Source organism: Girardinichthys multiradiatus, chromosome 21, assembly GCF_021462225.1.
Source record: "Girardinichthys multiradiatus isolate DD_20200921_A chromosome 21, DD_fGirMul_XY1, whole genome shotgun sequence".
NCBI lineage: Eukaryota > Metazoa > Chordata > Actinopteri > Cyprinodontiformes > Goodeidae > Girardinichthys > Girardinichthys multiradiatus.
The window spans coordinates 10,190,935-10,216,684 of NC_061813.1; the positions used below are offsets into that span (position 1 = coordinate 10,190,935).

The window sequence follows — 25,750 nt, forward strand, 5'->3', positions numbered from 1 at the left end:
CTGTTCCTGTTTCTGGTTTGGATGGAGCTGCAATGAGTCTCTGTTGTAATTGTTTTTCTCACAGATTCTCATCTTCCAAGGAGTTCTCTTGTTTTTCCAGGCTCTGTTAAATCCAGTTCAGTGCGGCTCATGGCTGTGTGGTTAAAGCAGGAAAATATGAAGGTGACTCTGGTCATTGTAGCAGGGAGCTGCTAGATATGTGTGACCACATCTCAGAGTTGTAAAATATTCCCAGAAACCAGCCTGTCCTTAGAATGACTGCATGCAACTAAAAACTGGAGACATAATGATCGCTACATGAGAATGAATCAGACCTAATCTAAAGGAGTCTCAGCAAACAAACCCTGATACCTCTGAGAACATTTCCATATAACTGCTTGGGGCTCTTCTACACACAAACCTGCCATTGTGGCTTTGGAATAATGTGTTTTATATGTATTTAAAGGGGTTGAGTCCTTGGTGCCACTGCTTTCATAAGAGGGGACGGACTCTTGTCAAATATAGAAGTATTATGAGATTTATGGCCATAAACCTTCTGGAGAAACCCAATGTCAAAGTCCACATGAGTTAAAACACTTCTTGATTGTTTTGGTAGCAGTTCTGCTCAGAGACACTTGGCTCCTTTTTCTGACATAGTTGAGGTGCTTTATAAAATATTTTACATGATTCCAGAGAAGCTGAATGACAACATGTGACCACAAAACATATCTTTGAGAAAATCATCATAAACTGGAATATTTTCAGCTGCTCTGACTGGCTGATGTCCATGCTGGTTCTTTCAGGTCTGCATGTTGTCAATTAACGTAAAAACAGAAGAACAAATATAACAACGTATGAACAACACTGTACAAAAAATATTCTAGAAAATACATGAAGGCTCCTGTGAGGATGTATCTGACCCATCTTGACCTGTTTACTAGATGAAGACCTCTGAATACTGAGCTTTGCCTCAGCTCCCTGTTCTCCTCTCCTGCAGAGAGAAGCTGCTTCTACTCTCTGAAGACATTCAGATCACCAAAATAAAAGCACAGATTATTCCTCCTCTTCCCTCCTCCTCCATTCTCCTCTGTCTCTATCACTTCATCTGTGAGTAAATATTATTTTGAAAGTGTGGCTTCAGCATCTGTTAATATTTTACACTCACTCAAAGCTCTGAAAGCTCCCACATGCTGTGACTTTTGCTTCATAACCTCTTCAAGAAGACACCAAGAGCTCTTTGTTCTCTCTCTGCTCTGTCAGGATGAATGGAGAGATGATGGACCTGCTGAGGAGAAAGCAGAGAGGAGAGAAGGTAGAGTTAAGGAGGGGTGGACCTGTTGGTGAGAAGAACATGTGGATGAAATTCAAAGACTGAGATGGAGACTGATGTTGGGTGGAAGATGGAATAGGTGGGAAGAGGAGGTGGTGGGAGGACAAAGGACAAAGAAGGCAACATGTTGGAGTCAGAGGTGGGTTAGAGCTGCTTCCCTTTCCTCCCATCATCAGGAGGTTCTGCCTGAGACCTTTATGTTGGTGCAGCTCCAGCGCTGATGCTGCCAGGCCAATCAGTGAGAGGAAAGGAGATGAATATTGCTGCTGGGAAGTAATGACACATCGCTGTGAAAGGCATGAAGAAAGAAAAGAGACTTTCCTGCCATCTCTGCCTGGAGACAAATCTGTTGTTCATCACATCACTTATTCTGAGCCCAGCAGAGAACAGCTCTGTTATTCTGTTTAAAGTCAATGATTTGTTGCTCTTAGGAAATTTAAGTGTGATTTATTAGATGTAAACTTTGATCCTTAATAAAAAGCAGTTTACCCTGCTGTCATGTCCAGTAAAAGTCCTTTTCGTGTTGCTTCGGTACATTCCTTTTTTATTCCTCTAATAGACTTGATTCACTGTTATGATCAGGTTAACTGCACCGGTCTCTAGACTCTTTGCTCACTTTCGCATGATTCCACCACCACCGTGCCCCCTACAGGTTGGTGTTGGATGATCAGTGATACAGCTGATATTTTTTCTTAGTTCACTTTTATCATATTTTTAACTCCTTGGTGATTATTAAATGTGTAACTGAGGCCTGGAGGAGATTAGCTCAGATAAGCCTTAAAACTGGAGGTAAACCTGAATCTGTGAAAGATTTCTACTCAAATGTAAATATGAAAGAGAGAAAGTCAGGAAGTTCATGGGTTTAAAACACAACAAAAAGTAAAAATCCTTTTTGAAAGATTGTAGCCAAGAAACAAATAGCATTTAACTGGATCCAACATGTGATGTTTGTAGGTTCCTGATTATGAACAGATCAGACAAGATATTTCAACTGGTAAGTTTCACAGATAAACTGAAGACATTTATTGCAACTTTAAGCAAAGCAGTATCTGTGTAACAAGTCCTAACTTTGAGCTAGAACCGTCTCTATTTTTCTGTAATGTTTCTGCATTGTGTTTATTTTAAACATTTTGGTTTATTTCTCAGCATGTTTTACCTGTTTCAGAAGAAAACTGAGCAAAACCAGCTCTTATTACCATTTATTTGTCGGCGTAGTTGAGAATGAAGGTTTTGGGAGATACTGTTCATTTTCACCAAAGCTAAACTCACATGTTTGACCCTTAGTTGTCCTTTTCTTTAAAAGCCTCAGTTAACCCCACACTGTGCACTAAAATGCAGCTACAGCAGGGGTACAGGTATGCAGCAATGTCAGCCTCAGCAGGCTGCCAGGGTGGAACAGAGATTCATCACTGAGAAACATTGATGCTCCTCTATTGACCCATGTTGCATTTACAGAAGAGGAATCTGTGGCTGACCATTATATCTAAAACATCATGTTCATTTGATTTTCTTGGAGCCAACTGTGTTACTGCACAGGAAGGGTGTTTTACAAGGAAACTAAATGTACTGGCAAATAGTAACATGCATTCAACTGTAAAATAGCCGATGTGCTCAAATGTAATTACTCAAACATTTAGTGAAGCAGGACTGTTTTGTGAAGCATTAGCGCCATTTAAGTTCTTTCCAAGAAGCTGCAGATTCCAAGACTAAAATGTATAAAGATTGTTTCTATAATTAGCAGAGAAAACTTATAATGTTTCATCAGATTAAAATACTTTTAGATCTCAGCATCTTGACTGAAGCATTTCTCTCCTATCTTGAAGCGGTAATCTAAAGCAAAAAGGCTTAACCTGATCCTCAGATGATGGCTATCAGTAACCCATTAGACTCAAACACAAATGTTTCCAGTGCTCCAAAAAGGAAAACCATCTCCTAGGGAGTATTTGTCCAACCAATTTGGTGTTTAACAACTTTGGAAGGGGGAAGACATTTCTCTACAACTGTTGAACAGTCCAAGACAGCCAGACTCTGAGTTTCTCCAAAGCTAACACTGTAGCTGAATCACAAAGCTCTAAGGACAAATCAGCCTGTCTGCAGCCTGGTTGTGAGTCCCTCTACGTAGACTAAAGACGGGTTAGTTTCAGCCTTGAAGCAGGATCCTCAGATGAAGGAGATCCCTCAGCAGAGTGGTCAGAACATCAAGCAGTCATATTATGGACTGAGAATATTTCTCCTCCTCAGAAAGATTCAGTTTCTATAAAGCAGAGCTCCACTTCCTCATTCTCTAATGGGTTGGAAACCAGTCCCTGTGGAACGTCATTCATTAGGGCCAAAAGTTAAAAGCTTCCCAGCCACTGCAGAACCACTCCCTACCATCAACACCTAGTAAGACCTGACATGTAGGTTCTGAATGCCGGCTCGGAGGATTCCCTTCGGTTCTGCTGCCTTTGACTAATGAGTCCCCAAACATCTTTCTCTGACACTTTTACACATTCAAAGCTTCTTTCTTCACTCATTTCATTTTGACCTCATGCTGTACTTCCTCATCAGCACCTCAAAGGTCCAAAAGTCCTCACACTAGAGTATAAAACTGTTATTATCTGGCAATGGTGTTCTGCTTTAGGGTTTGTTTGTCTTCAGGTCCTGCCACATGGTTTCTTTCATAAGTCAGACTGATTGGTCAGTTTAACATGTTGGATGGAACCAGCCTTTTTACAGGTCCGTTCTCTGGTCACCGGTTGGGCCTCAACAGAACCTGGTAGCACAGTCTGCTCAACACATAGTATACTGGCATCCTCTGTGGACCAGTGGTTCTTTACTGGAAATTACATCAGCTCATAAAGGGACAGGCCCCATTACACAATCACACTGTTTCTTGTTATTTTTCTTTACAAAGGAGAAAACCTCACAGCCCACTTTCATTTGGTCAAGTTTTGATTCTTTCTGTCCTGATCTGGTTTGTTTTATATTATCAGCCAGATAATTATCATCATACCTCTCTGTGGGCCAGCAGCCCATTAAACCAGGACCAGTACCTGATTAGAAACACCCTCCAGCACACAGTCAGAGAGAAGGCAGCTACCCTGAGCTCTTCCTCATACCTACCCATCTGAAAGCAGAATGAAAACGTATTAAAACATTTTGGGAGGAGTTTGTAGGTTCAGGGCCCAAACGAGCATCAGGCTGTAACTTTTCTCCTGAAATCCTGAGGAAGCAGCAAGGGTGTACTTACCTTTTCCCATGATTGCATTGACAGTAATGGACTTGTTAGAGTCACTAAAACCTGTGTAGAATTCAAATGAGATTACTTTGAATGAAAAAACAAAGGGCTCAGAGCAACATAAAACTTTGTGTACCTGACTTTGCTGAACAGGTGGTAAAACCTTGCTGACTGCATGCAGGACTGGTTGGTAAACGTCAACACAGCTGAGCTAAAGGCCGACATGCTTCTAATCACCAGTGCAAAATGTTTATGGACTTTTAGTTATTTTATACATTTTGGTTGCTAAACGCTTTTACACAAAGTGATTCACATGTGAGGAAGAGCATTATGGCTTTAGTACAGTAAACAACCCTGGGATGTGAGTTAGAGCAAAATCTAATTTAATAGACATTTGTTTAAGTAGGGTTCTGTGGAGAAGTTATCCATTGTTAATATCTTAATTGCAGCTTCAAAGACCTCACCTTTGATACAGAAAAAGAAATGATGAATCAAACAGGCAAGCTAATCAATAGTCTAATCATGGACAAGTGAGACTGGGGACGGATATTATAGTTTAATAGTTCCTGAGATGCATCAATGTTGAAGGTCACTCAGCCTGGGACAGACCTTTCTGATGCTCCCATTGTCACTGTTTATCGATGTCACAGATTAGTGATTTTAAATTGACTTGGACAACCATTGGTAGCAATAGGAGATTAATGAATTATGTGTGTTCCTCATGGTTCTTCTGAGCCTCAGATGGGAAAATATCCTTTAGTAAAACACCTTCCTATCATCAGCCTTCTTCTGAACAGTAGTTTAATGTCTTCAAAAATTGTTTTATTTAACAAATTTCCCCAGGTCCATAAACTTTCACCCCTGACCTTTCTTAGAGTCTCTTAAGTCCAGTTTCAGAGGAATATCAGCTCGTCTGATGGTCTACAGCACCGTGAGCTTCTCAGGTATCACTGAAGGTCCCGAGGTCCGTCCCTGTGGTGGAGCTGCTGCCACATGGAGGAAATTCTAGCAGACTCAGTATTAATGACCAGAGACCATGGCCTCCTTGTAATCCACTTACCATCATTACACAGGGTCAGCACGGCTACTGCTGCAGAGACTCATACCCCAGCTGGATGCTCTGCTACGTTCCTTCAGAGTGGATAGTTGGAACATGGAGGGACACTGTTTAACTTCTAACATTTGAATGTATCGGGTTTTAGAAAGTTCAATCTGTTCAAGTTAATAACATCCAGTATAAGAAGAATGTTTCTCAGTAATAAATACAGACAGATTTGGAAAAAAGGTGATGTTTTTCCTCTTTTTCATCAAACTGATCATGACAGCAATGACACTAATTCGTAGAACAGAAGGAAGGTTCTGACCTCCAGAAAACCCCACCTTAAAAGATGACAGCTCTGAATCTGTGTAATTACAAACAGCTTCAACAAAGGTCAGTAATGCTTGGGGGACGGCCACAGTGGAAGTTTAAGAAACTCCAGGTGGACAGCAGTGAACTCCTCTAGAACATAGTCAGAGTCCCTCTGCAGCCTCGGCCCCTGGCCCCTTCCTTCACTCCACAAGGGTCAGAAGACATCTTCAGCTGTGAGGACCCTCCAGATGAAGATCTTTGGCTGCAGACATGAGGTAAGGGTGAGGCTGATTAGGTGGAGTACACAGAGTTGGTGGAAGCTCCAGGCCTGGTGCTCCATTTGTCAGCAACATGGTGTCCCAGGGTCACGGGCATTTACCCAGGAATGAGGGTAACGGAGCATCCCAGGCTGGCTCCTATGGTAAAGTAAAGGTAATGGACTGAGTGGCCACATGAAAGGCTGGGCAAAAGGCAGGATAAAGAAACAGCAGAGAAAGAGCAGCAGGAGCCTCAGAAAGAAAGGCTGCTTCAAGAAAAATCCCAGAGTTCTCAGCAGGAGTCCACAGACTGCGTTCTTCTGATGCTAATGCTGAACAATTAGACATATTATCCAGACAGAGGTTCTCAGACTGGGCTCTGGTTAGGATATGGTCCGTAAATAAAAATGATTGCCGCACATATCGAGACAGGAGACAGAGAGATTTTACTTTAATGGTTTCTAAAATGCATCAGGGGAACGTTGAAAGAACCACATGGCAGGTCTCTCAGACTGGGCCGGGCTTTCTGACTTTTCCACTGCCTCTCCTCCTGCCTGCTTCTCTGGCTGTTTCTTCTCCTAAACAAAGGCTTTGCACAGATTTATAGAGATGAATATGAATACATCACAAAGAAAGAAAGCGACTCATTAGAACGTACTGCAGAGCAACATGAATCTCCTGGATCTGAGATACAAGCAGAGCTTTACTTCCTATAAATCTTCAGACTTCCAGTGAGTTCTGTTAAACCATTCTAGTCATCAGGAGGGGGAAACAGACATGGAGCAGCTTTTTGATTTGGTGGCTGTTGGTGTTCATGACCAAGCTGGGGAAGCCATTGGCTGGTCTTTACTCACATGGCAGCTCACTTTTCAAAGGATCTCAGAGAAACATGAAGAAAGAGGAAAGGAGGGATTTGTTGTCTTAACTCAGTTAAGGCCAGACGGCCTCCTTTCATTGCATTAAATGAAGATTAATGAAGGCCTCCCATTAGAGTGCTTATATTGTGCTGTGCCATTTAATATATATTACATGTAAAGTTTTTAAGGAATGCATCATCACTCATCTTAAGTACTTTGGTATATGTGGCTGATTGTGTCTGTTCATTAACCAACCTGATCTGTGAACACATGTTTCTGTCATCTGCAACTGGAAGCAAATAAAGAGCAACATTTGGGCCGAAGAGACACCCTCCTCAGGGGACCAGCTGACAGCAGTTCAATAACTGAGAAGCAGAACCAGTGGGTCCATCAGTACCAAAGATGACACTCCATCAGGAGCTCCCTGGAACAGAAAAACACACCTGAAGAGTCCAGAAATCACTTTTTACAGAAATCTGAGTGGAATCAAACCACAGATTAGACTCCTTAAAGTCAAACCTTAAAGGTTCTAGAGGTCCTTAAAGTAAAAAAAAAAGATCAAGTTCCCTTAAAGTCCAACACTTCCATAAAAAGTACTTAAGTCCTGGAAGTATCTAGAAAATATATTCATTTATTTTAAATAAGATGTTTTTGGACAGCTGGACAAGGCTGTCGGAGGTCCATAACCCATCAGTAGGACCGGTATCTGTTCTTTTGTGCAAGGTGGAACAGGATGATTACTGCCAGAACTCTACAAAGTGACCTCTGGGCCACTGACCAAAAACATTCCAGGTTGGTGTTGTGTGATCCAGAAATGCTTCCTGAGCCCACATTAAGAGAGACATTCTCAGCTGTAAACCTGTCAGGCTTTCTCTAACCTGGAGATCACCATCCAGACAGCAGCTGAGGTCTGAATCCAACTTAAAATACATATTGTTTGTTGCAGCCCTTCCCTTCCCTCCTCTCCCAGTCAGTCTGGGTCTCAGGAGTGAGTCCAGCTGGCTGGAACCCAGTGGGTCTCCGTCTAGCACTGGTTCACCTCTGGTGCTAGAACCTGGAACGATCGAGGCTTAGTTAGAACTCATCTAGAACCATTGTGAACTTTAATGAACATGTCATCTTCCTGTCTACTTAGTTCTGATCACACAGACCTATCAGCATACTGTAAATGGGAACTGTGTTGGATCTGTCTTGGCTGTAACCCCTCTGTACCGCTATAACAGTGACCACTGTAGAAAAGAAGCAGTGAGAGGACAAGAAAACCTGATTTGGACCCGTCAGGAACACCATCCAGCAGAGGTTTGCTGAATCCACCAGTAGATTGCTGGTTGGAGCCAATACCACTCAAGGGTCCCATTAAAGCCCACTGACTCCACCTGACCACATCCCTGATTTCATAGGTCCACTTACATCTGGGTCAGTAATCTGGAACAGAGCAGAACAGTGGGGTTTAACTGTTCTGGTGTCTTCAGAGGAACCTTGAATTGGACCTTCTTCTTCATTTACTGGCTGTCAGCAATAATTTAGGATCTCAAACTCAACCTGGATGTCTAAAAACCAGTTTCCACTGACCCTTCCTGTGTTTAGCTCTGAATTAAACATAATAGTGGAGAAATAATTAGTTTTAATTAAACCCATGCATATTTTAAGCAAGTAATGTGTTTTTTTCTGTTTTTGATGTTTTATCAAACCTAAATGTTTAAGATTATCAAACAAATTTGAATCTATAGATAACCTGAGTCAATACAAAATGCAGTTTTCAAGTGATTTCCTTTGTTAAGGGAAAACAACAGTCGCAGGAAACCTGGTCTTATAATCACACCCGCTTGTTAAATTATAAATGACCTTTTATTAAAACAGAGAAAAAAACAAAAGGACATTTTTGGGGCGTCCTAGTTAAAGGCTGGACTTAAATACAATTCAGATTCTGTAAAATGACTATAAATTGGCTGTTCCTGCTCAAAAACCCCCAATGTGTCTGAATCAAAACATTTCTACAGAGAGTGGGCCAACATTTCTCCACAGTGATATAAAACACTGATTTCCAGTTATCACAAATGCTTGATTGCAGCTGTTGCTGCCTAGAGTGGCCCCACCAGTCATCAGGTTTAGGGGCCTTTTGATGTATGGCCAGGTAAACTGCATGTTGTCTTTGTCTGATGTTTACATTTGATTTATGTTCTGAAACATTTAGGTGTCACAAAGAAGCAAAAACAAGAAATCTCCAAGGGGGCAAATTGATTTTCACAGGACTCACGTACGCGCATCTGCATTCAGGGGTTCATAGAAAACTGAAGTTTTACTGTTTTTGATTCATTTTATTTGATAAATGGGATACATAAAATATTGCTTCTGGTCAGACACTATATGCACCTGTATACTTTATGTTTCAGGTGAGACTGAGGAGCTCCAGCCCCAGTGAGCTATACTACAATGTCATAAACCACCAGGACTCATAAATTAACAGTGGTTGGAGTACAGATGAAGTTCTTCATATTCAGCTGGGATAGTATGCAAGTAATGAAACTATTTATTGAATGACTTACTGCTCTCTAGTGCTCTCATTTACAAGATAAAATGTATGAACTGGAATATTTTCTTTCTGAAATAGATTCCAGTGACACTCAGTAGGAAAAACCTCTAAACCTCCACACAGATCACCAGGAGCTTTGTTAAATGCAGACATTTATTCAACCTTTGAAGAGTTACACGTAATTTTCTTTGTTTAATACAAAATCTAGTATATTTTCTTAATTAGTCATTTATAGATTTGAACTTGTGTTGTGAGCCACTGTGGGTGTGGATGTAATAGTTGAAAAAAACAGTACAAGCTGAAATGCATTTTCTTATTATAATACTGTTGGTGATTGTGATAAAAATAATTGTTTCTTAGAATAAGGATCTTTACCAGTGGCTACCTCTGTTGCGTATCAGTTTTGGTAACCACTAGGGGAAGCCTGGGCTAGGTGTCAACATTCAATAAACACTGTCAGACCTGAGAAGTCGCTATGTTTTTGATACTGATTTCCTCCCCCTGTTCAGGGGGGTATAACATGGGGTCCCCCAGTTGAGAAACTACTGAACTGTGAACATAGATGTGACCTCGTCTGAGCAAAAGCAGCAAAGCAAAACATTTGGAAACTAGTTCAGAAGAAATAAAAGCATCTCTCTGATAAATACTTGAGAAAGTAGCGAATAAAAAACTACGTATGAGTGACTAAGACTGGGTGACTCCAGTGATAAACTTCTGATGCTCATTATATCAGGAGCAGTTTCTTCCTGAAGATCCTGGAAGTCTGCTGTGGAGCTGCTGTTAGCAGCCTCACTGAAACCATGTTTATATGAATAAAAATAAAAACTCCACCCTAATAAAACACAACAGTGAAACTTTCTTGTTAAAGACAAATGTGCCCAGTTCTATAAATGGCAAAACTGGTCTGCTGGACACCCTGTATGAAAGCTGGTGTTTCAAACAGCTCCAGGATGGAACATACAACAGCTAAATAAAATAACTCTAGAGAAGCTTTGTAGGAAGAAGAGAGGTCTCTATTGTTAAAAAGAAAGATGGAGATCCAGATAAGATCAAGTTCCCTTAAAGTCCAACACTTAAAAAATGCTTAAGTCCTGGAAGTATCTAGAAAATATATTAATTTCTTTTAAATAAGATGTTTTTGGACAGCTGGACAAGGCTGTCGGAGGTCCATAACCCATCAGTAGGACCGGTATCTGTTCTTTTGTGCAAGGTGGAACAGGATGATTACTGCCAGAACTCTACAAAGTGACCTCTGGGCCACTGACCAAAAACATTCCAGGTTGGTGTTGTGTGATCCAGAAATGCTTCCTGAGCCCACATTAAGAGAGACATTCTCAGCTGTAAACCTGTCAGGCTTTCTCTAACCTGGAGATCACCATCCAGACAGCAGCTGAGGTCTGAATCCAACTTAAAATACATATTGTTTGTTGCAGCCCTTCCCTTCCCTCCTCTCCCAGTCAGTCTGGGTCTCAGGAGTGAGTCCAGCTGGCTGGAACCCAGTGGGTCTCCAGTTGCTATAGTGCCAACTGCAGCTCGCTGGAGGCCGTAGTGAGGTCATAGTTCACTATGACCTTCTCAAACAGATGTCCGTTCTGACTCTCCATCATCTCAGTAGTGTTTAACATCTCCTGTAAGTCTTCCTCCTGCAGAATCAAGAACACAGAGAAACTAGAAAGTAAAATTAGCTACATGAAGAGGGCGTTAAAAGCTTCAAATATCTGCAGCAGTAAATGAGACTAAAACAAAAATAGTACTTTGAACACACAAGCATACATAAAGAGGCCTGTGCAGATCTTGTTATATCCTCCCTGAGACATGGTTCCCACACATGGACCCTGCCACAGATTATGCACTGAAACCTCAAGGAATTTTCATTATTCCCTCCACTGAGAAACAAAACATCCTCAGAAATATCCTCCAAACAGACAAAGAGCAAAACACAGCTCTAATTTACAGACAGGAAAGGTGACCATTTATGTCAGTCTGTGTTCTGTGTGTGGTGGGAGATGACAGCTGGTTGACCAGGCTGATTTTGGGCTGTGTGAAGTGGCTGCACAGCTCACTGAACCTATTGAAGTAGACTCTGACACAGGAAGGGTGGAGGTCTGCTGATGTGTTGCTAAAGCAGGTGTGAGGCTGCAGTGATCATCTGCTGGGACCTGTTCCTGATGGTCAGCTCCAGAATCCATGGTTCTATGTCAGCTTAGATATCAAACAGTAATCCGAGATGGTTTGAAGCCCCTCCAACACCTCCTGCATCGTGTCATCCCAAAAGAATCCAGTTATTCTTCAGCTCAATGAGCTTCAGCAGAAACATATCTTGGTGTCCAGTTTCATCCAGAGAACCACAAACACGTCATGTACGTGCCATCAGGACAAGATGAAACCTTGTCCACAAACATGGAGGCCCATTCAGCAGATGGAGATGTTTCCAAGTCAGTAAGAGAATCAGTCATCAAGTGTGAAGAATAAAACCAGGCTCTAACTGTGAGGAACATCAACACTGTGTATTTTTACCAGGTTGGGGGTAAATATTTACTACCTGGAGCTCCTGTATTCATAGACGGAGCTCTGAAGGAGCCCAGATATCTCTCTGTGGTGGTCCCTCAGAGGCTTTCTGCTTTCAGCCATGTGGCTTCTGGCTCCCCCCCCAACCCCAGTGCAGCAGCAGAACTGGAACCAAGGCGCACCCATTTAGCCTTCTGGTTTTACTGGGAACATTCAGCTTTAGATTTGAGGACAGATATGGTTTTATAGAAAACCACTTTACCAAACAGACAATTATAAACACAAAAATTCACATTCATGCTGAGAAACAAACAAACCTGCAGGATTCAAGCTGAGAGCGAGCAGAAAACATGTACACACATAAACACAGGCTGGTAAAAGCTTCCTACTAATAAACAGCTCCAAGTTTGGAGACGCCTCCTTCAGCCAGTTAGAGTTAGTTCAGATGATCTCTGGTGGTTTTCTGCTTCATAATGGATTAGCTCCACAGCTAAATATAAAGTCGCTCTGTGGAAGTCAACTGAAGTCCTGTCTGCTGTTTCTGCCCAGCTGTCTGTAATGGATCCGCCCTGTGAACAAAGAACCACACAGTCTGAGGTTCTGTTGATGGTGGGATCAGGTTTTGTCCTGGAGGAAGACAGAAGGAGGACATGAACACATGATCTGTTCCTCTGCAGAACTTCTGTCATCTCCACAGAACCTTTCCTGCTGGCTCAGGACTTCAAGATGGACCCAAAGACAGGAAGACATGTCCATTATACTCTGTGCTGATTGGTCTGTGACGTTTTCATTTCTACCAATGAGACTCAGGGACTGCCTCCAGTGAACCAGTCCAAGTAAAAATATATTTTCCCAGCAGGAAGACACTGATAGGAGGATGGGCTGGATAGAGATGGAACCAGAACCAGGAAAACTAAAGAAGAAAAGCAGAACCAGTGAGGAGTGGATATTTATTTACCTGCAGATTATGGAGCAGTTTGGACCTGTTTCAGCACTTTGTTCCTCAGCAGAGACAAAAGGTTATTCTGGTCAATATGAGGCTAATAATTCTCACTTGTCTGTTTTGGTGTATTTCTGATTGGTTTCTCGGTTGCATTGGGTCTGGTCTGTGGTTTAATGGTGGGTTTCTGCTGTAAAATCAGAGCAGGAAGAAGAATCCTCCTGATGGACTGTAAAAGCTTTCAGCACTTCAGTGTCAGTGTGTTTCCGCCTCAGGTATTGTCTTTTAAAAGCAGGACACACAGCGATTCCTCAGCAGGACACCTGCTTTACTGCTCCACTAAAACTCACCTGTTCTCTGTTTAAATACAAACCAGAAACCAAACTGGTCTTTTCCACTCAGTTCTTTATTCTCTGTTTGTACCTCTCTCAGGTCGTCTCATTTGTTTCAACATAGCATTTATCACTTTTTCTTTTTTACAGAGCAGCTTGGGCTAAAATATCAGAACAGTGGGTCTTAAAGGAATTTACCAGCTTGTTTACATCAACGCTCAGAACAAGAGTTTTATCAAATGAAACCAAGAATTTCTCAACGGCAGCCTCGTTAATAATGCTTCTTGTTGAAGAGTTTCAGGGTAACTGAGCCAACATTAGAATAAATATCAAGTAAAATACAACTGTATCGTCCACTCATACAACATTTAGTCCTGATTAAAAAAACAATCTAAAGTATGACCCTTTATATGAGTGGGGCCTAAAACATGTTAAAAGTAAAAAGATGATGTTATGGTTAAAAGCTCTGCTGCTGCCCTACAAGCAGTTTTATCAATGGCAGTTATGAAGATTCTTGTTTATAGGAACCTATAAATCTAGAAGGAACATTAAAACCTCCTCCTAAGCTGCTCAGCTGAGATTTGTCTCAGAAATAATGAAATATAAAGTCCAAACCAATCCACAGACAGGAGGATTCCTCTTTCAGCTGCTGACAGATCTGAAGATCACCTTCTTCAGAGGAACCTAAAAACCAGACGCTATGGCTCAGAGCAGCTTTTGATGAATCGACCTGTTCTATTAGCAACACCTGCTTGTTCCAGGAAGACCACATAGACCCTGAACGCCCCCAGCAAGCAGCTGCATGGGTATGAGAAAACAAACAGTTTTCCACCAGATCATCTTCTCCCTGCCATATAAAGCAGCTGCACGAGGACTTTCAGCTGGAAACAAGAACAGAAGTGAAGCTAGAGGAGAGAGAAACAAGGTGGGAAGAATATGGAGCTAATATGATGCTGTGGTCTGCAGTCTGCTGAAGAAGAGGACGACTGATTCTAAGGGACTGATTTGATCAAAAAGGAAGATTTGATGGTAATTCTCCATGGAGGAAAGTTTTACTTTGATTTACTCTTCAAGCTGAACACACGGTGTTGTGGCCTCTTATTTCTGAGCTGAGAGCATCGTTTCTGCTGCTGCAATGAGCCAGAACACAAACAAGTTCATCTCCCCTCCTTCACTGAGCTCCCTGTAATTTCAGAGTGGACATTTCCACTCATCCAGACCACATCACAGCTCTGTCACTCATCCCTCTGACTCAGTGAAAAACATTGCAAGCCTGGACCTCCACCGCAACATGTCCTAAATATACCACCTCCCCCAACAGCGCCACCACCCTGCTCCCCAGCTCTCTGCATGCTGGGACTCTCTGTGTGCACTCAGGACCACAGACTTCCTCCATGTCAAACACTGGATGTAACTGTGTGTTTGTGTGCAGAAACGTTCTGCATGTCCACCCTGCAAGATGACTTCTTCTTCTCCTCCCAGCTCGTGTGAGAGAGGCAGAAAGGCATCAATCATCTTCTGAGCATTACAACTAGAATTTTAATTTCTTGGCCACAACTGTGGAGGCAGACTGCGGTGTGGCCGGTTTCAGAGAGGGCCCCGAGCAGAGGAGGAAGCACAGATGGAGACCTTGGGACCACTGTCTGGAGGTCCATTACCAGCATAGGGCCCGGCCCTGTCATCAGCGACTCACACTGAGTTACAGAGACACACAGACGGCAGCAGGGAGCTGCTGTTTAAACTGTGGCAACAAACACTGGAGACATCAGACTGCTGCTGTCTCTGCTGCACTCTGCCTCTAGTGGACAGGGGGGGAAATACAAGAGATGGACTGATGGAGTTTGGAGGAGGCTCTTCAGAGTCTGATTTTTGACACATGCAACCCCTTAGATAAATGCTAAAAACAAACAACCTGTCATTTTAATAAATACAATAACTAGCATGAAAATAATTACATCCAAAGGTCAGTAATTTGTATTTACTCATTTAGATCAAAGGCTCAAATTTAAATCAAAAACGCTACTGAAAATAAATTGTCCATATCAGAATCAGAATCAGTTTTATTGCCAAGTTCGTACATACAAACAAGGAATTTGACTCCGGTACACTTTGCTCTTTTGTTCTGTTATTGTATTACAGAATACACATATTTACAATGTACAATATACACATATATAATAAAAAGGTGCATTTGCAACATCTGTATGCTGTTGTTTTGTACTCTATTGAATGTTCAACAGAGAAACAGCCTGGGGGAAGAAACTGTCTCTGTGGCGGCTGGTTTTAGTAAACAGTGCTCTGTAGCGGCGGCCTGAAGGTAAAACTCTAAACAGTTTATGTGCAGGGTGTGTGGGGTCTGCAGAGATTTTTCCAGCTCTTTTTCTGACCCTAGACCTGTATAAGTCCTGGATGGAGAGAAGGTCAGCCCTGATTATTCTCTCTGCATTCCTGATTATTCGTTGCAGTCTGGACCTGTCCTGTTAGGTGGATGAGCCAAACCACACTGAGATGGATGAAGACAGGACAGACTGAATGATGGCAGTATAGAAGATGACCAGCAGCTCCTGTGGAAGGTTGAACTTCTTAAGTTGCCTCAGGAAGTACAGTCTCTGCTGGGCCTTCTTTCAAACAGTGTCTATGTGTGAAGACCATCTCAGGTCCTCAGAGATGGTGGTTCCTAAGAACCTGAAGTGGTCCACAGCCGATACAGTGTTGTTGAGGATGGTGATGCCTCAAACCTTTATAGTATTGTCATTTAACCTGAACTTTGCTCCAGAGCTGAAAGGAGAAACTGTCACATCAGGTCATCATGGCTTCCAACAGGTTCCATCAGTATGAGACACAAAGTAAGTAACTCATCCTAAAAGGTCTTGTCTTCTTTACAGATGTTGTCTATATTCTCACAGTATAATGTTCATTATATAATACTTTGCTTTCATTAATATTCTTTCAGTTTAGAGTTAAACTTAGGGAAGCTCATGTTGAAGTACCCCTTTAAAGAAGCCTTCTGCGCGTTCGTTTATTCACCATAACCTGGAGGAATTCACAACACATTAGAATAAATCACACGGAGACAGCTGTATGTAATTCAAAAGTACCTGGACCAGGGGAAGCTCTCATGTGATCAGGACACACACCGAGACGACTTCGGAGCTTCTTCCTGGGCACATTGCTTTTATTAAAACACACATTAAAATGGGCAGCGCCCTGTTTACAGTTTTTTCTCACATGTAGTCACGTACACACTTTTCCGGCTTACCATATTTAGACAGTCATTGTCCACCAGCTGCACCCCGTATCTACTGATATAAGCAGGGAGTAACACTTTTCACCAATTTTCACACACTTCTGCAGTTTTCAGTAATTTTCCATTTCACCTCTTCTGTGAGAAATACTTCTGCAGGCCACACAATACACAATGTCTTTATACTAACACATGTTACATTTTATTTCCCACACTGGTTATGAACATAATAATAATGATGCACACACATAATATATCTCCACACTCACTAACAGAAAACAGTCATTATTAAATGAGCAGCAGAGGCAGGTTGTGTGTTTTTAAACTTGTCAATAATGATGAAATGAGTTTCTGCAGCATCTGGAACTTCAAGTCTAATCAATATAAAACAGTTCCATGTTCAGCAGTCAGTTTGCTTCTTCAATCTAATCAGTATTTATCTCTGAGCCCCTCACAGGTCTGCATACTTGTTGTTGTGGACGTCCGTCTCAAAGAGATGTTTGGAGATGAAGTGGTACTCCACACCGTCGCTCTCTTGGTTCCTTTTGGGCCGACTGGTGTCTGAGAAAGAGAGACACAGACAGAGAGGGAGTGATGAACTCAGACTGTCTCGCTGCTGCTACACAAACTGGTTGAAACTGAGCCACATTATTATAGAGCTGGAAGCCTGAAAACAGCACTACAGGCCATGCCAGGCCTTGTATATATGAGCCTGTAATAGCACTATAAAACACCCAACCTGCAGCGCTGCAGCAGACGACATTCAGCTCTGGTTTACAGAGTCTCAGTAAATGTGTCTCCAGTAATGTGGCTACATTGCCTGTTGGATCAGAAGCCGTGGCGTTAGCATCTGGAAGGTGACGGAGTTTGGGAGCCTTTATTTGGCCCTGCACCCGAACGCCTCGCTGTAAAATGGACGGTGGGAGCGACACGTGGAGGTAAAGTGAGCGAGATGCCTGCTGGGTTTGTCAGGGTCAGGGGGTCGACTCTCCTTTCAGAAGGTCAGAGGTTCACGACCCTCAGACATGAAGAGCAGCAGCTTTGTTCACCTGCAGCTCCAACTGCCCAGTTCTGCTTCCCTCTCCTCTGAGTTGCTTATCTCGGCAGCATGTTGAGGAGGTTGTGCTGAGGCCCGAGGTCCTGACTGATCGACCCGGCTCACAGAACACCAGCCGTGTCATTTAAATCATGTGTCTCTGCTTTAGCAGGAATCACCAGAAATCCACCAGTCAGAGAAGAGACTGAGGAAGATCAACAGCTTCCTGTCATCAAGTCTGAGGGACTCACTGGAAACCAGACTTTAGTCAGAGCAGCAACATCAACAACACATTGTTCTGGACTCTGCTTGGTGGCAGGAAGAAGAAATCCAGGAAAACAAAAGAAAGTGAATCTATCCATTCTCAAATCCTGGAAAAACTCTGGAAACATGGAATGGAATCTCAGTGTTTAACCTGAACTCTTCAGGGTTAATGTAACACTCCTTGTGTGAGACGGCTGCTTTATATTTTATGCTGGCAGCCGTTTCCTAAACTCCAGTTTTCAGATGAACAAAACAGTTTCAGGATGAGTCTGAAACAACACTAAGGGTTGAACACATCCATGTGTCCACTGACAGCAATCACCAGAGACAGACTGGACACTTTCTGGGCCTCTGTCCCCTCAGTGACGGCCAGAACTTGTGCCATACATGGTTTAGATGGTCTGAATCGGACTGTCTGGGCCCAATCAAACAGCAGTATCACATGTGAGAGCAGTTAACAGAACCTCTGGGGAAAAAGGGTCAGATTTTAATACCAGGGACATTTTAGGTGTCTGACTTTGAGTAGAACATGTCCAGAACATCTCACTGCAGGTAACAAACACAGCAGGTAACATCAGAAGTCCTAATATTTTCTCAAAACTAAGACTGCAGTTTCTCTACTAGAGGTCCACCAGAAATGTTGCTGACGATCTGAAGGTCCAGAAAACGATTTCTGTTAGACAGAAAACACACATTACCAAACAGTAAAAACATACAGTTAAACACAGCAGGGGAGTCTGATAAAGCAGCTCAGCTAATGTTGCCTGTGAGCTCCTCAGACTCTCTCACTCAGACACAGACAACGTTTGAAGCAACTTCAGCGAGATGACTGCAGGGAACTTACGTGGGATGGTCACTCCGAAGTGCTGGGGGTCAGAGATCAACAGTTTCCTCTTGAGTTCATTCAAGCCGACACCTGTGGGTCCTACACAGAAACAAACAGGAACATCCCATAAATGTTCATCACTGCTTCTCACCAGAACCAGCAGAAAAATGTTTGTTTCCTTAAAGATTCTTCAGAATCTGTTTGTTCTCGGCTGGAAGAAGAAAATACAGCAGCGAACATTTAGATAAGTTAGAGGAGGAAAAGCACAAATGTGACTAACAATTAAATGAATGATGGGTTCACAACAGGGTTCTGGTGCTGTTGATCCAGCCTCACACTGATCCTACAGAACCAATGTCATTTGTTTCTAAACTTTTCCTGCTTGTTTGAATGTCACTAAATGTGCTGCTGTAGATTCTGACCAAATGAACTTTAACACTTGAACACAAGTTTAGCTCAGTTCCAGTAAAAGTCTCCAACCTTCCTTCATCAGCAGAGAAATCCACCAGTTTAACAGAGGAGATGAAGGAAAAAAGCCTTTTTCTCTTTCTGCTGCAGGTCAGCTGGACTTCCCATCATATCCCCAGTGGGGGAACCAGCAGAATAAGTGGGAGCAGACAGACTATTGACAACATGTTGATTAATGAGTGGCTCACACAGCTGAGTATCCATCTTCAGGTTTTACAGTGGCCCGTATGAAGAAACAGGAGAATTAAACTCAGAAAACAGATTCATTTGTTACGATAAAAAACTCTGAACTATGAGCTTCGATGGTTTATTCATCCATCTCTTAATAATTAATAGTTCATAGAAACAAAGACTGAGATCATTGTTCTTTTGCAGAATGTGGAACCTTTTTAAAATCCCCTGGGTTCTCTACATCTTCCTCAGTGTCTTGTCTTCTACTCTTCCTCTGTCTGAAAAACCAGAGCACCACGTCACCCTTTAGCATCTTTTACAAACTGGACCAGAAATCAATGTTGGACCTGCATGGCTCAGCCTCTCAGTGTTGGACCTCTGCAGTGTGTGGACAGTCAGAGACAGTTTGATCCGGCTCCACATTCATCACATGCCTGATGTTCTGGGCAGACACTACAATCAGATCAAACCCAGTTGGAAATTCATTTCTCCAGGTGATTGTGTTCAGCAGGCCGCTCCTCTAAAACAAACAGACAATGACTGCAGTCGACGGTGAAGATTGGATGGAAAGAGAGGTTGATGGGAAGGAAGAAGAAACCAAACTCTCAGGAGAACGAGTTCTCCTGTTTCCTCTCGTGCTCTCAGTGTTCCTCAACATTTCATCTGGTGGAGAGAAGGAAGGTTTAGTGGAGATCCACACCTGATAAAAACAGTAACACATGGTTTGGAGTCCAGTTGTGTGACGGCTGGAAGTGATAAAAGCTGTTTCCTCAGAGAGCGTGGAGACTCTATGGTGAAATAAAAACATCTCTGAGGAATGAGAACGTGGGACTTTCTAGACACTCTGTGGTTACCTTCTCAGACCAACAAGCACAAACTGAAGCAAAGGCAGCGATCAATCTTAGTTGGAGAGAAGGTTTTTCACTCAGAGAAAAACAGTCTGAGGAACTGAGGAGCTGAGTGGTCGACTGATTTATTAAGATCAGGAAATGGAGTTCATTTGGAATCAGTTTCAGGAATGTGGGAGGAATGCAGCGCTGCTGTTTGAACAAGGCTCAGGACCAATGTTGTTATAGGCGATGAAGGTGGCAGAGTGTGGTAATAGAGGCTCTTTCATGATCTCTATCACAGTGGTGCAGACAGTCCACCCAGCAGGCCACAAACCTGCACACTGGCTTGTTTTTCCTCAGTCTGAGTGGAAATATGGAGCTTCTGGACCAGGGGACCAACACAGTGGTGTCTGCTACACCTTGGTATGACTAACTGCTGCAGTTCTTCACACTCCTAAAACCATTTTCACTTTGTTCATCACTCCCTTGGTTGCTACTTGTGATATCAGTGATGCAGGCAGCAGAGCGTCTTCAGAGGATTAAAGCTTCTTCCTGCTGAGAAGGTCCGACAGAACCACCACCAGATCACAATGCTCCAATCCAGCAGCTCCATTAAAAACCCAAACACAGCAATAAAACAGAGAGAACTGCTGCTGTTTTGTGTGAGCTGAGCTGCAGTATTTCCACTGTGTTTATGTGCTTCTCTCTCCCTCCTTCTGTCTCTCTCTGCTCAGTTTGCTTCAGCACTAAAAGTGTCAGACTCCATTACTGCTCTCATTAGAGAAGCTGCCTTTAATATGGAGAGCTGAAGAACCTCCAGACCAAACAGGGAGCACTTGTCATGGAGCCTGAGTAGAACAGACTGAGGCCGGACCCAATGACCAGGCCCCCGTGCTCTTCTCATCAGAACCAGACAACATCACAGCAGCGCTCCCACTGCTGCTCCACTGCTCCACATTCAGAGGATGGCAGCAGTAACATGTGGAAACTGCAGCTTTTAACACACAGGAGATTTAATGAAAACTCCAAAGGTTCTGTTTGTGGATCCATCGTGGATAAATATTTAGTTCTGACAGATGTTTGGGCTAAAGCCCAAATCAAAATCCATCAGAGGTTTCTGTGAGTTCATTGGGTCGAGTTAGAAAGAAATGAGGGAATCCAGGCTGAACTTTGTTGGTTAACAATCAGATTTCTTTCAGACCATCAGAGGTTTGGTCAAACTCTCACTGGACAAAAAGGGTTGGAATCCGGGAAGATATAATAAGATAACAACATATGGATCTGTCAGATATCTGGTAAGTTTCCTGACAAATCCGGACAGATCTAATTTGCGAAAGATCCATTGATATACATATATATTATCTGTCTTGATCTGAGTGTTGTAAAATCTTACAATTTTTTTATTCTATCTAAAACTTTGAAAATGTTTTCTATAGACATAAATGCAGTGATTGGAAGATAATAACTCAACAAAAAGACGATCACAAGCATGGTGAGTTCATTGAACATCATATGTGGAATATCTAAAACAGATCCAGAAAAATATCAATACCAGATCCTTACGATTCAAATCTTGAAAGATAGTGGTTTATGGATCTGTCAGATATACAGGTAATATCCTGACAAATCCAAAAACATTAGATCTGTCAAGTATCCAAACATAAATCTATAAATTATCTTTGTGGATGTGAGTATTCAAAATTTAGATTTTGTTTTCTTTTTATATAAAAAGTTATTAAAAATGTGGACTTATGGGAAGGTAATAATGTATAGATCTTTTCCAGCATCATGTTAGAGTGTGGCAGTCCCATTGTTAGAATCACAAAAAAGAAAAGAAAATGGAGTGTATTAACAGCCATTAACATGAAATTGTTGAGCTAAAATTACAAAACTATCATATCCATGACGTATTTGGAAATAAAAAACAAGTTTTGCAGAATTATAGAAAAGTGTATATAAATCTGTTTCAACTGGGAATTTTCTACCCTCAAACTTGTTTTTGACCTAGAAATGTAGAATTTTTTTTAATAAAAAAAGGTTAAACTAGATATTTCAGTTTGAAATACCTGATGCGTTACAGTAATAAATACCATCTTGCAAATGTCATATGTAGGATGTGAAGATCCCATATGCCATTGTTTAATGGTGCGTTCACACTGAACGCGGATTCTGCGAATGTTTCGCCTCATTTGTGCGCTTTTGCCCGCTTGACATTCCGCGTGAACTCCGCGTTGGCATTTGGTAACAAGCGGCAACGCTTCACCGCGTTATCAAATAGGAGGAGCTCCCATATGCTGCTTGCTGGTTTCAACTGAACATGGTGGACATGGATTTCACGGATAATTACGGTGTTTACCTGTGGAGAGCCGAAAAACGCTGCCGACGTCAATGTCCCTGGGTCCACCAGATTCTTCAGGGACGGTAACAGTTCGGAGGGTACCACCACCTACTCCAGGAGTTGCGTCTGGATGACGGTCGATTTCAGCGGTACTTCCGTCTATCCAGGACCCAGTTCGAAGATCTGCTGCCCCGCGTTGGGAGACGAATCGGCCTCCGGGACACCAACTACCGGCGACCGCAGTGAAGCCAGCCTGAAGCCGGACACTCAAGCTCCGTGGAGCCAGCGGCATCCAGCCCACGACCGATCCGAGTCAGGCACCCAGATTTCGGCTAGCTGCTCTCTGTTGCTCCCACTTCTGACGCGCGGTGGTTCACTAGGGACCGTCAATAAGTTTCTGAACCAAACAATCGTGGAAAATCTAAGTGCCTGAATCGGATCAACCTTGAGCTAGATGCCACTAACTCTGCGGAGCTTGAACATCCAACTTCAAACTAACTTCACCACGGTTTACCGGCGCTGTATCCCCGCTGCTGAACGCCTGTCCATCAGTCTTCGGTGAGTAAATAAATCTCAGCTCAGTAAAAAAACAGCTGATTTTTAATGTCCACATCTCCTAAATATAAGATTTTTGTGCCTAACCATAACCAGGCCAGGTCCTTTCTGTACTTGTCTCGGTAAAAGTAATTAGTTCTGAGTCATACAACTCTGGCTTGCCGCACACCACCACTATGATCTGGTCCTCCATCTTCTCTGACAACCGCTTCTTCTCCGCTTTGGTCCTTCACCCTACGTCACAGCCACATCCAGTCCCTGATTGGTTGATGTGACGCGAATTTAGGAAAAAGTTCAGATATTTCAACTCGTCCATCGCGCCGCTCCGCTCCCGCTTCGCTTGCCGTGCCTTCCGCACCGCGCCCTCCGCGTCCTTCGCACGGCTCCGCTCCGCTCCTGAACGCGCCTCTACATAGGGATAACATGTAAATTGGCCGCTCCTTTCGCAGAAACCGCGTTCGATGTGAACGCACCATAAGGGTTTATGTTCACTGTAGGATATGTATCAAGATCTTCAGAAGATCCACAAAAATTGCAAGAAAATCAAATTTGGGATCTTCTGAGAATAAAAGCTCAGGATATGTAAGGATAACGGGAAATCTTCAAAAGATGCATTCAATATACAAATAAATCCTTAATAGGATCTTAGGAGAATGCGGGCCCAGGATATTAGCGTATACTTCAGGATACGTGTCGAGAGATCTTCTGAAGATCCAAGCAATATACAAGGAAATGCTAATAGAGATCTTTTGAGAATGCGGGTCCAGGATATTAGAGTATACTTCAGGATACGTGTCGAGAGATCTTAGGAAAATCTGTTTAAAATGCAAGAAGATCGTGGGTGGATCCTCCGAAAATCCGTGTGTTGGATTTTATCAGTAAACTCCAGACATAAGTATCCGAAGTCCGGATATCTCCGTTTGCAAAGTAGTCCCGATCCTGAATTATCCAGAATTTGCATACCTCAAATATGCATTTTGCATATCTTCGGATATGTCCTTTATCTTTGAAAAATACGGAAAGAATACGGGTTGCATCTTCCTGGATTCCAATCCTTTTTGTCCAGTGTCTGCACACAGTATGTAAAACTAATGTTCATTGGCTGTCCTTCCTGAAAGGTACAGAAGATAAGCATCTTGATTTGTGTTTGAAATGATCTCAGACTTCATTTATTCAGCTCCTTTCAGGTCAGAGAGGCGGCTGCAGGACTGTGTTTTCACCTTAATGAAGAAACGCCTTCAGGCATTAGGATAAAGGTTTCAGAGAGGGGGATGTTGGATCCAAAACTCTGTGCAGGAAAGCTGCTGGGCTAAAAGAGAGGAAAAAGCTCAAGGCTGAAGCCAAGTCAGGCACAGAAGACCGTGTCCTGTCTGCAGCTCCTACAGACTTTACTTCTCTGAAGAAACAGGCTGAACTTTTACTGAAGCCTTTCCCTGAACCTTTGCTCAGTACGCTGCATCACAATTTAATATCTGACAGGAAGATCTGCACAAGAAACAACTGTAGAGTTTATCAAACAAAAGCTGCTCCTTATCAAACCCTTTCATTCTCACCACAGATGTAACAGGCTGATCCTAAGTTGGTATGATGTTGTTTATTATTCCTCTAAAATCTGTGAACACAGGTAAATAAAACTGTTCAACTGTCTGATGACTTTTAGCCTCATCTATACAGCTTCAGCCTCAGGCTCACAGCTCATCATCATGTTCAAAGCATTCATGAGAAAATTTACGATCGTCTGAAATCAAGATGTTCGTATTTATATGTTAGAAACTTCATTAAGAGTGAATTTCATCAGCAATGAGAGTTTAACTATGTTGGAACAAAATGGCTGCCATCAAAAACTTTAAACTACGTGTAAAATGATTTCCTCAAGTGTTAAACACACAGACCCTAAAACTGACAGATATGGAGTCACTTCTGGAAAAACAGAGAAAAGTTGTTCCATAAGAAAAATCCAACGACTCTGGGGAGAGTCAGAAGAAGAAGGACGACAGGCTGAGAAACAGAAAGCAGAACCTTTCTTCCTCCACTTCACTGTGTGTCAAACTGTCCACAGACTGTCCTCCAAACTGTGGAAGTTCTCTGAAAATATTTACATTAGGGTGACAGGTGGGAGAGGTTCAGCATCCTCTGTGAGAGGCTGGGACGCACTGGCAGGAAAATAGGCTGTCTAATTAGCACCTCGGCCTGATGAAGTCCATGCTCTGAGTACCAAGGCCTGGCCAATCAGGCGAGAGCACACGGAGCAGAGAAATAAAGGAGGGAGACCTTCTCCACCTTCTAGATTGGATGTTTAAAAAACCTTCTGAAATATCTCAAATAAAGCTGCTGGAACAGATGTTTGAGCTTTTTCCTTGTTTGATGGAAACACTAAAGAGATTCCAGTGAAAATTTGGGGAATGTTGTTGTTCCACTTCTGTCTGAGACGTTCTTGTCATATTTGTTCCCATCAGAAACCTAAAACGGAAAATAAGCAGAAGCCGACAGCTCCCTGATTCTCCAGTTGGTCCTGACAGAGATTTAAACCTTCACTGCTGCTTCTGGCTCAGCTTATTGTTCCACCATTTACTGCCAACACTTGTCTCCCAGCCACAAACACAAAAGGAGAAACCACTAAATTCATTTCAGGACCTCGGCACGTTGTTATGAAGCTCTCTGGAAAGCTTAGCAGCAGCTGCTCCCTGCAGGTGTTACTGATTTCATCTTCT

General features: G+C 42.6%; 1 protein-coding gene, 1 long non-coding RNA gene and 1 pseudogene across 3 annotated transcripts; all 3 read right to left on the minus strand.

The window, feature by feature from the left end:
• LOC124858489 overlaps positions 1-4,551 on the minus strand; it is a 36,134-nt pseudogene extending 31,583 nt beyond the window's left edge.
• Positions 4,552-9,310: 4,759 nt separating this feature from the next.
• LOC124858369 lies at positions 9,311-12,688 on the minus strand. The gene is made up of 2 exons (XR_007035815.1): positions 12,353-12,688; positions 9,311-11,170 (listed from the first exon to the last, which is right to left on the minus strand). It is a non-coding gene; the product is annotated as an uncharacterized LOC124858369 (long non-coding RNA).
• A 4,298-nt stretch (positions 12,689-16,986) lies between these two features.
• LOC124858311 (MAGUK p55 subfamily member 7-like) lies at positions 16,987-19,807 on the minus strand. Of its 2 annotated transcripts, none has more exons than XR_007035799.1 (3): positions 19,158-19,597; positions 18,696-18,776; positions 16,987-17,112 (listed from the first exon to the last, which is right to left on the minus strand). XR_007035799.1 is itself a non-coding variant. In XM_047350302.1 (3 exons), the coding sequence occupies exons 1-3, from the start codon at positions 19,737-19,739 to the stop codon at positions 17,003-17,005; spliced, it is 267 nt and encodes an 88-aa protein (XP_047206258.1). In that variant the 5' UTR covers positions 19,740-19,807; the 3' UTR covers positions 16,987-17,002. The 2 variants fall into 2 exon arrangements, 1 of the variants encoding a protein (XP_047206258.1); XM_047350302.1 differs by lacking the exon at positions 19,158-19,597 and adding an exon at positions 19,664-19,807.
• Positions 19,808-25,750: the final 5,943 nt, after the last annotated feature.

Coding starts and splice junctions, on each gene's coding strand:
- LOC124858311 (XM_047350302.1), bottom strand. CDS start 19,739: ATGTGGAGCCGGATCAAACTGTCTCTGACTGTCCACACACTGCAGAGG. Junction 18,777..19,663: donor TGAGAGGCTGAGCCATGCAG/GTCCAACATTGA, acceptor GTTTCTGTGTAG/GACCCACAGGTGTCGGCTTG. Junction 17,113..18,695: donor CTTCGGAGTGACCATCCCAC/GTAAGTTCCCTG, acceptor TCTCTTTCTCAG/ACACCAGTCGGCCCAAAAGG.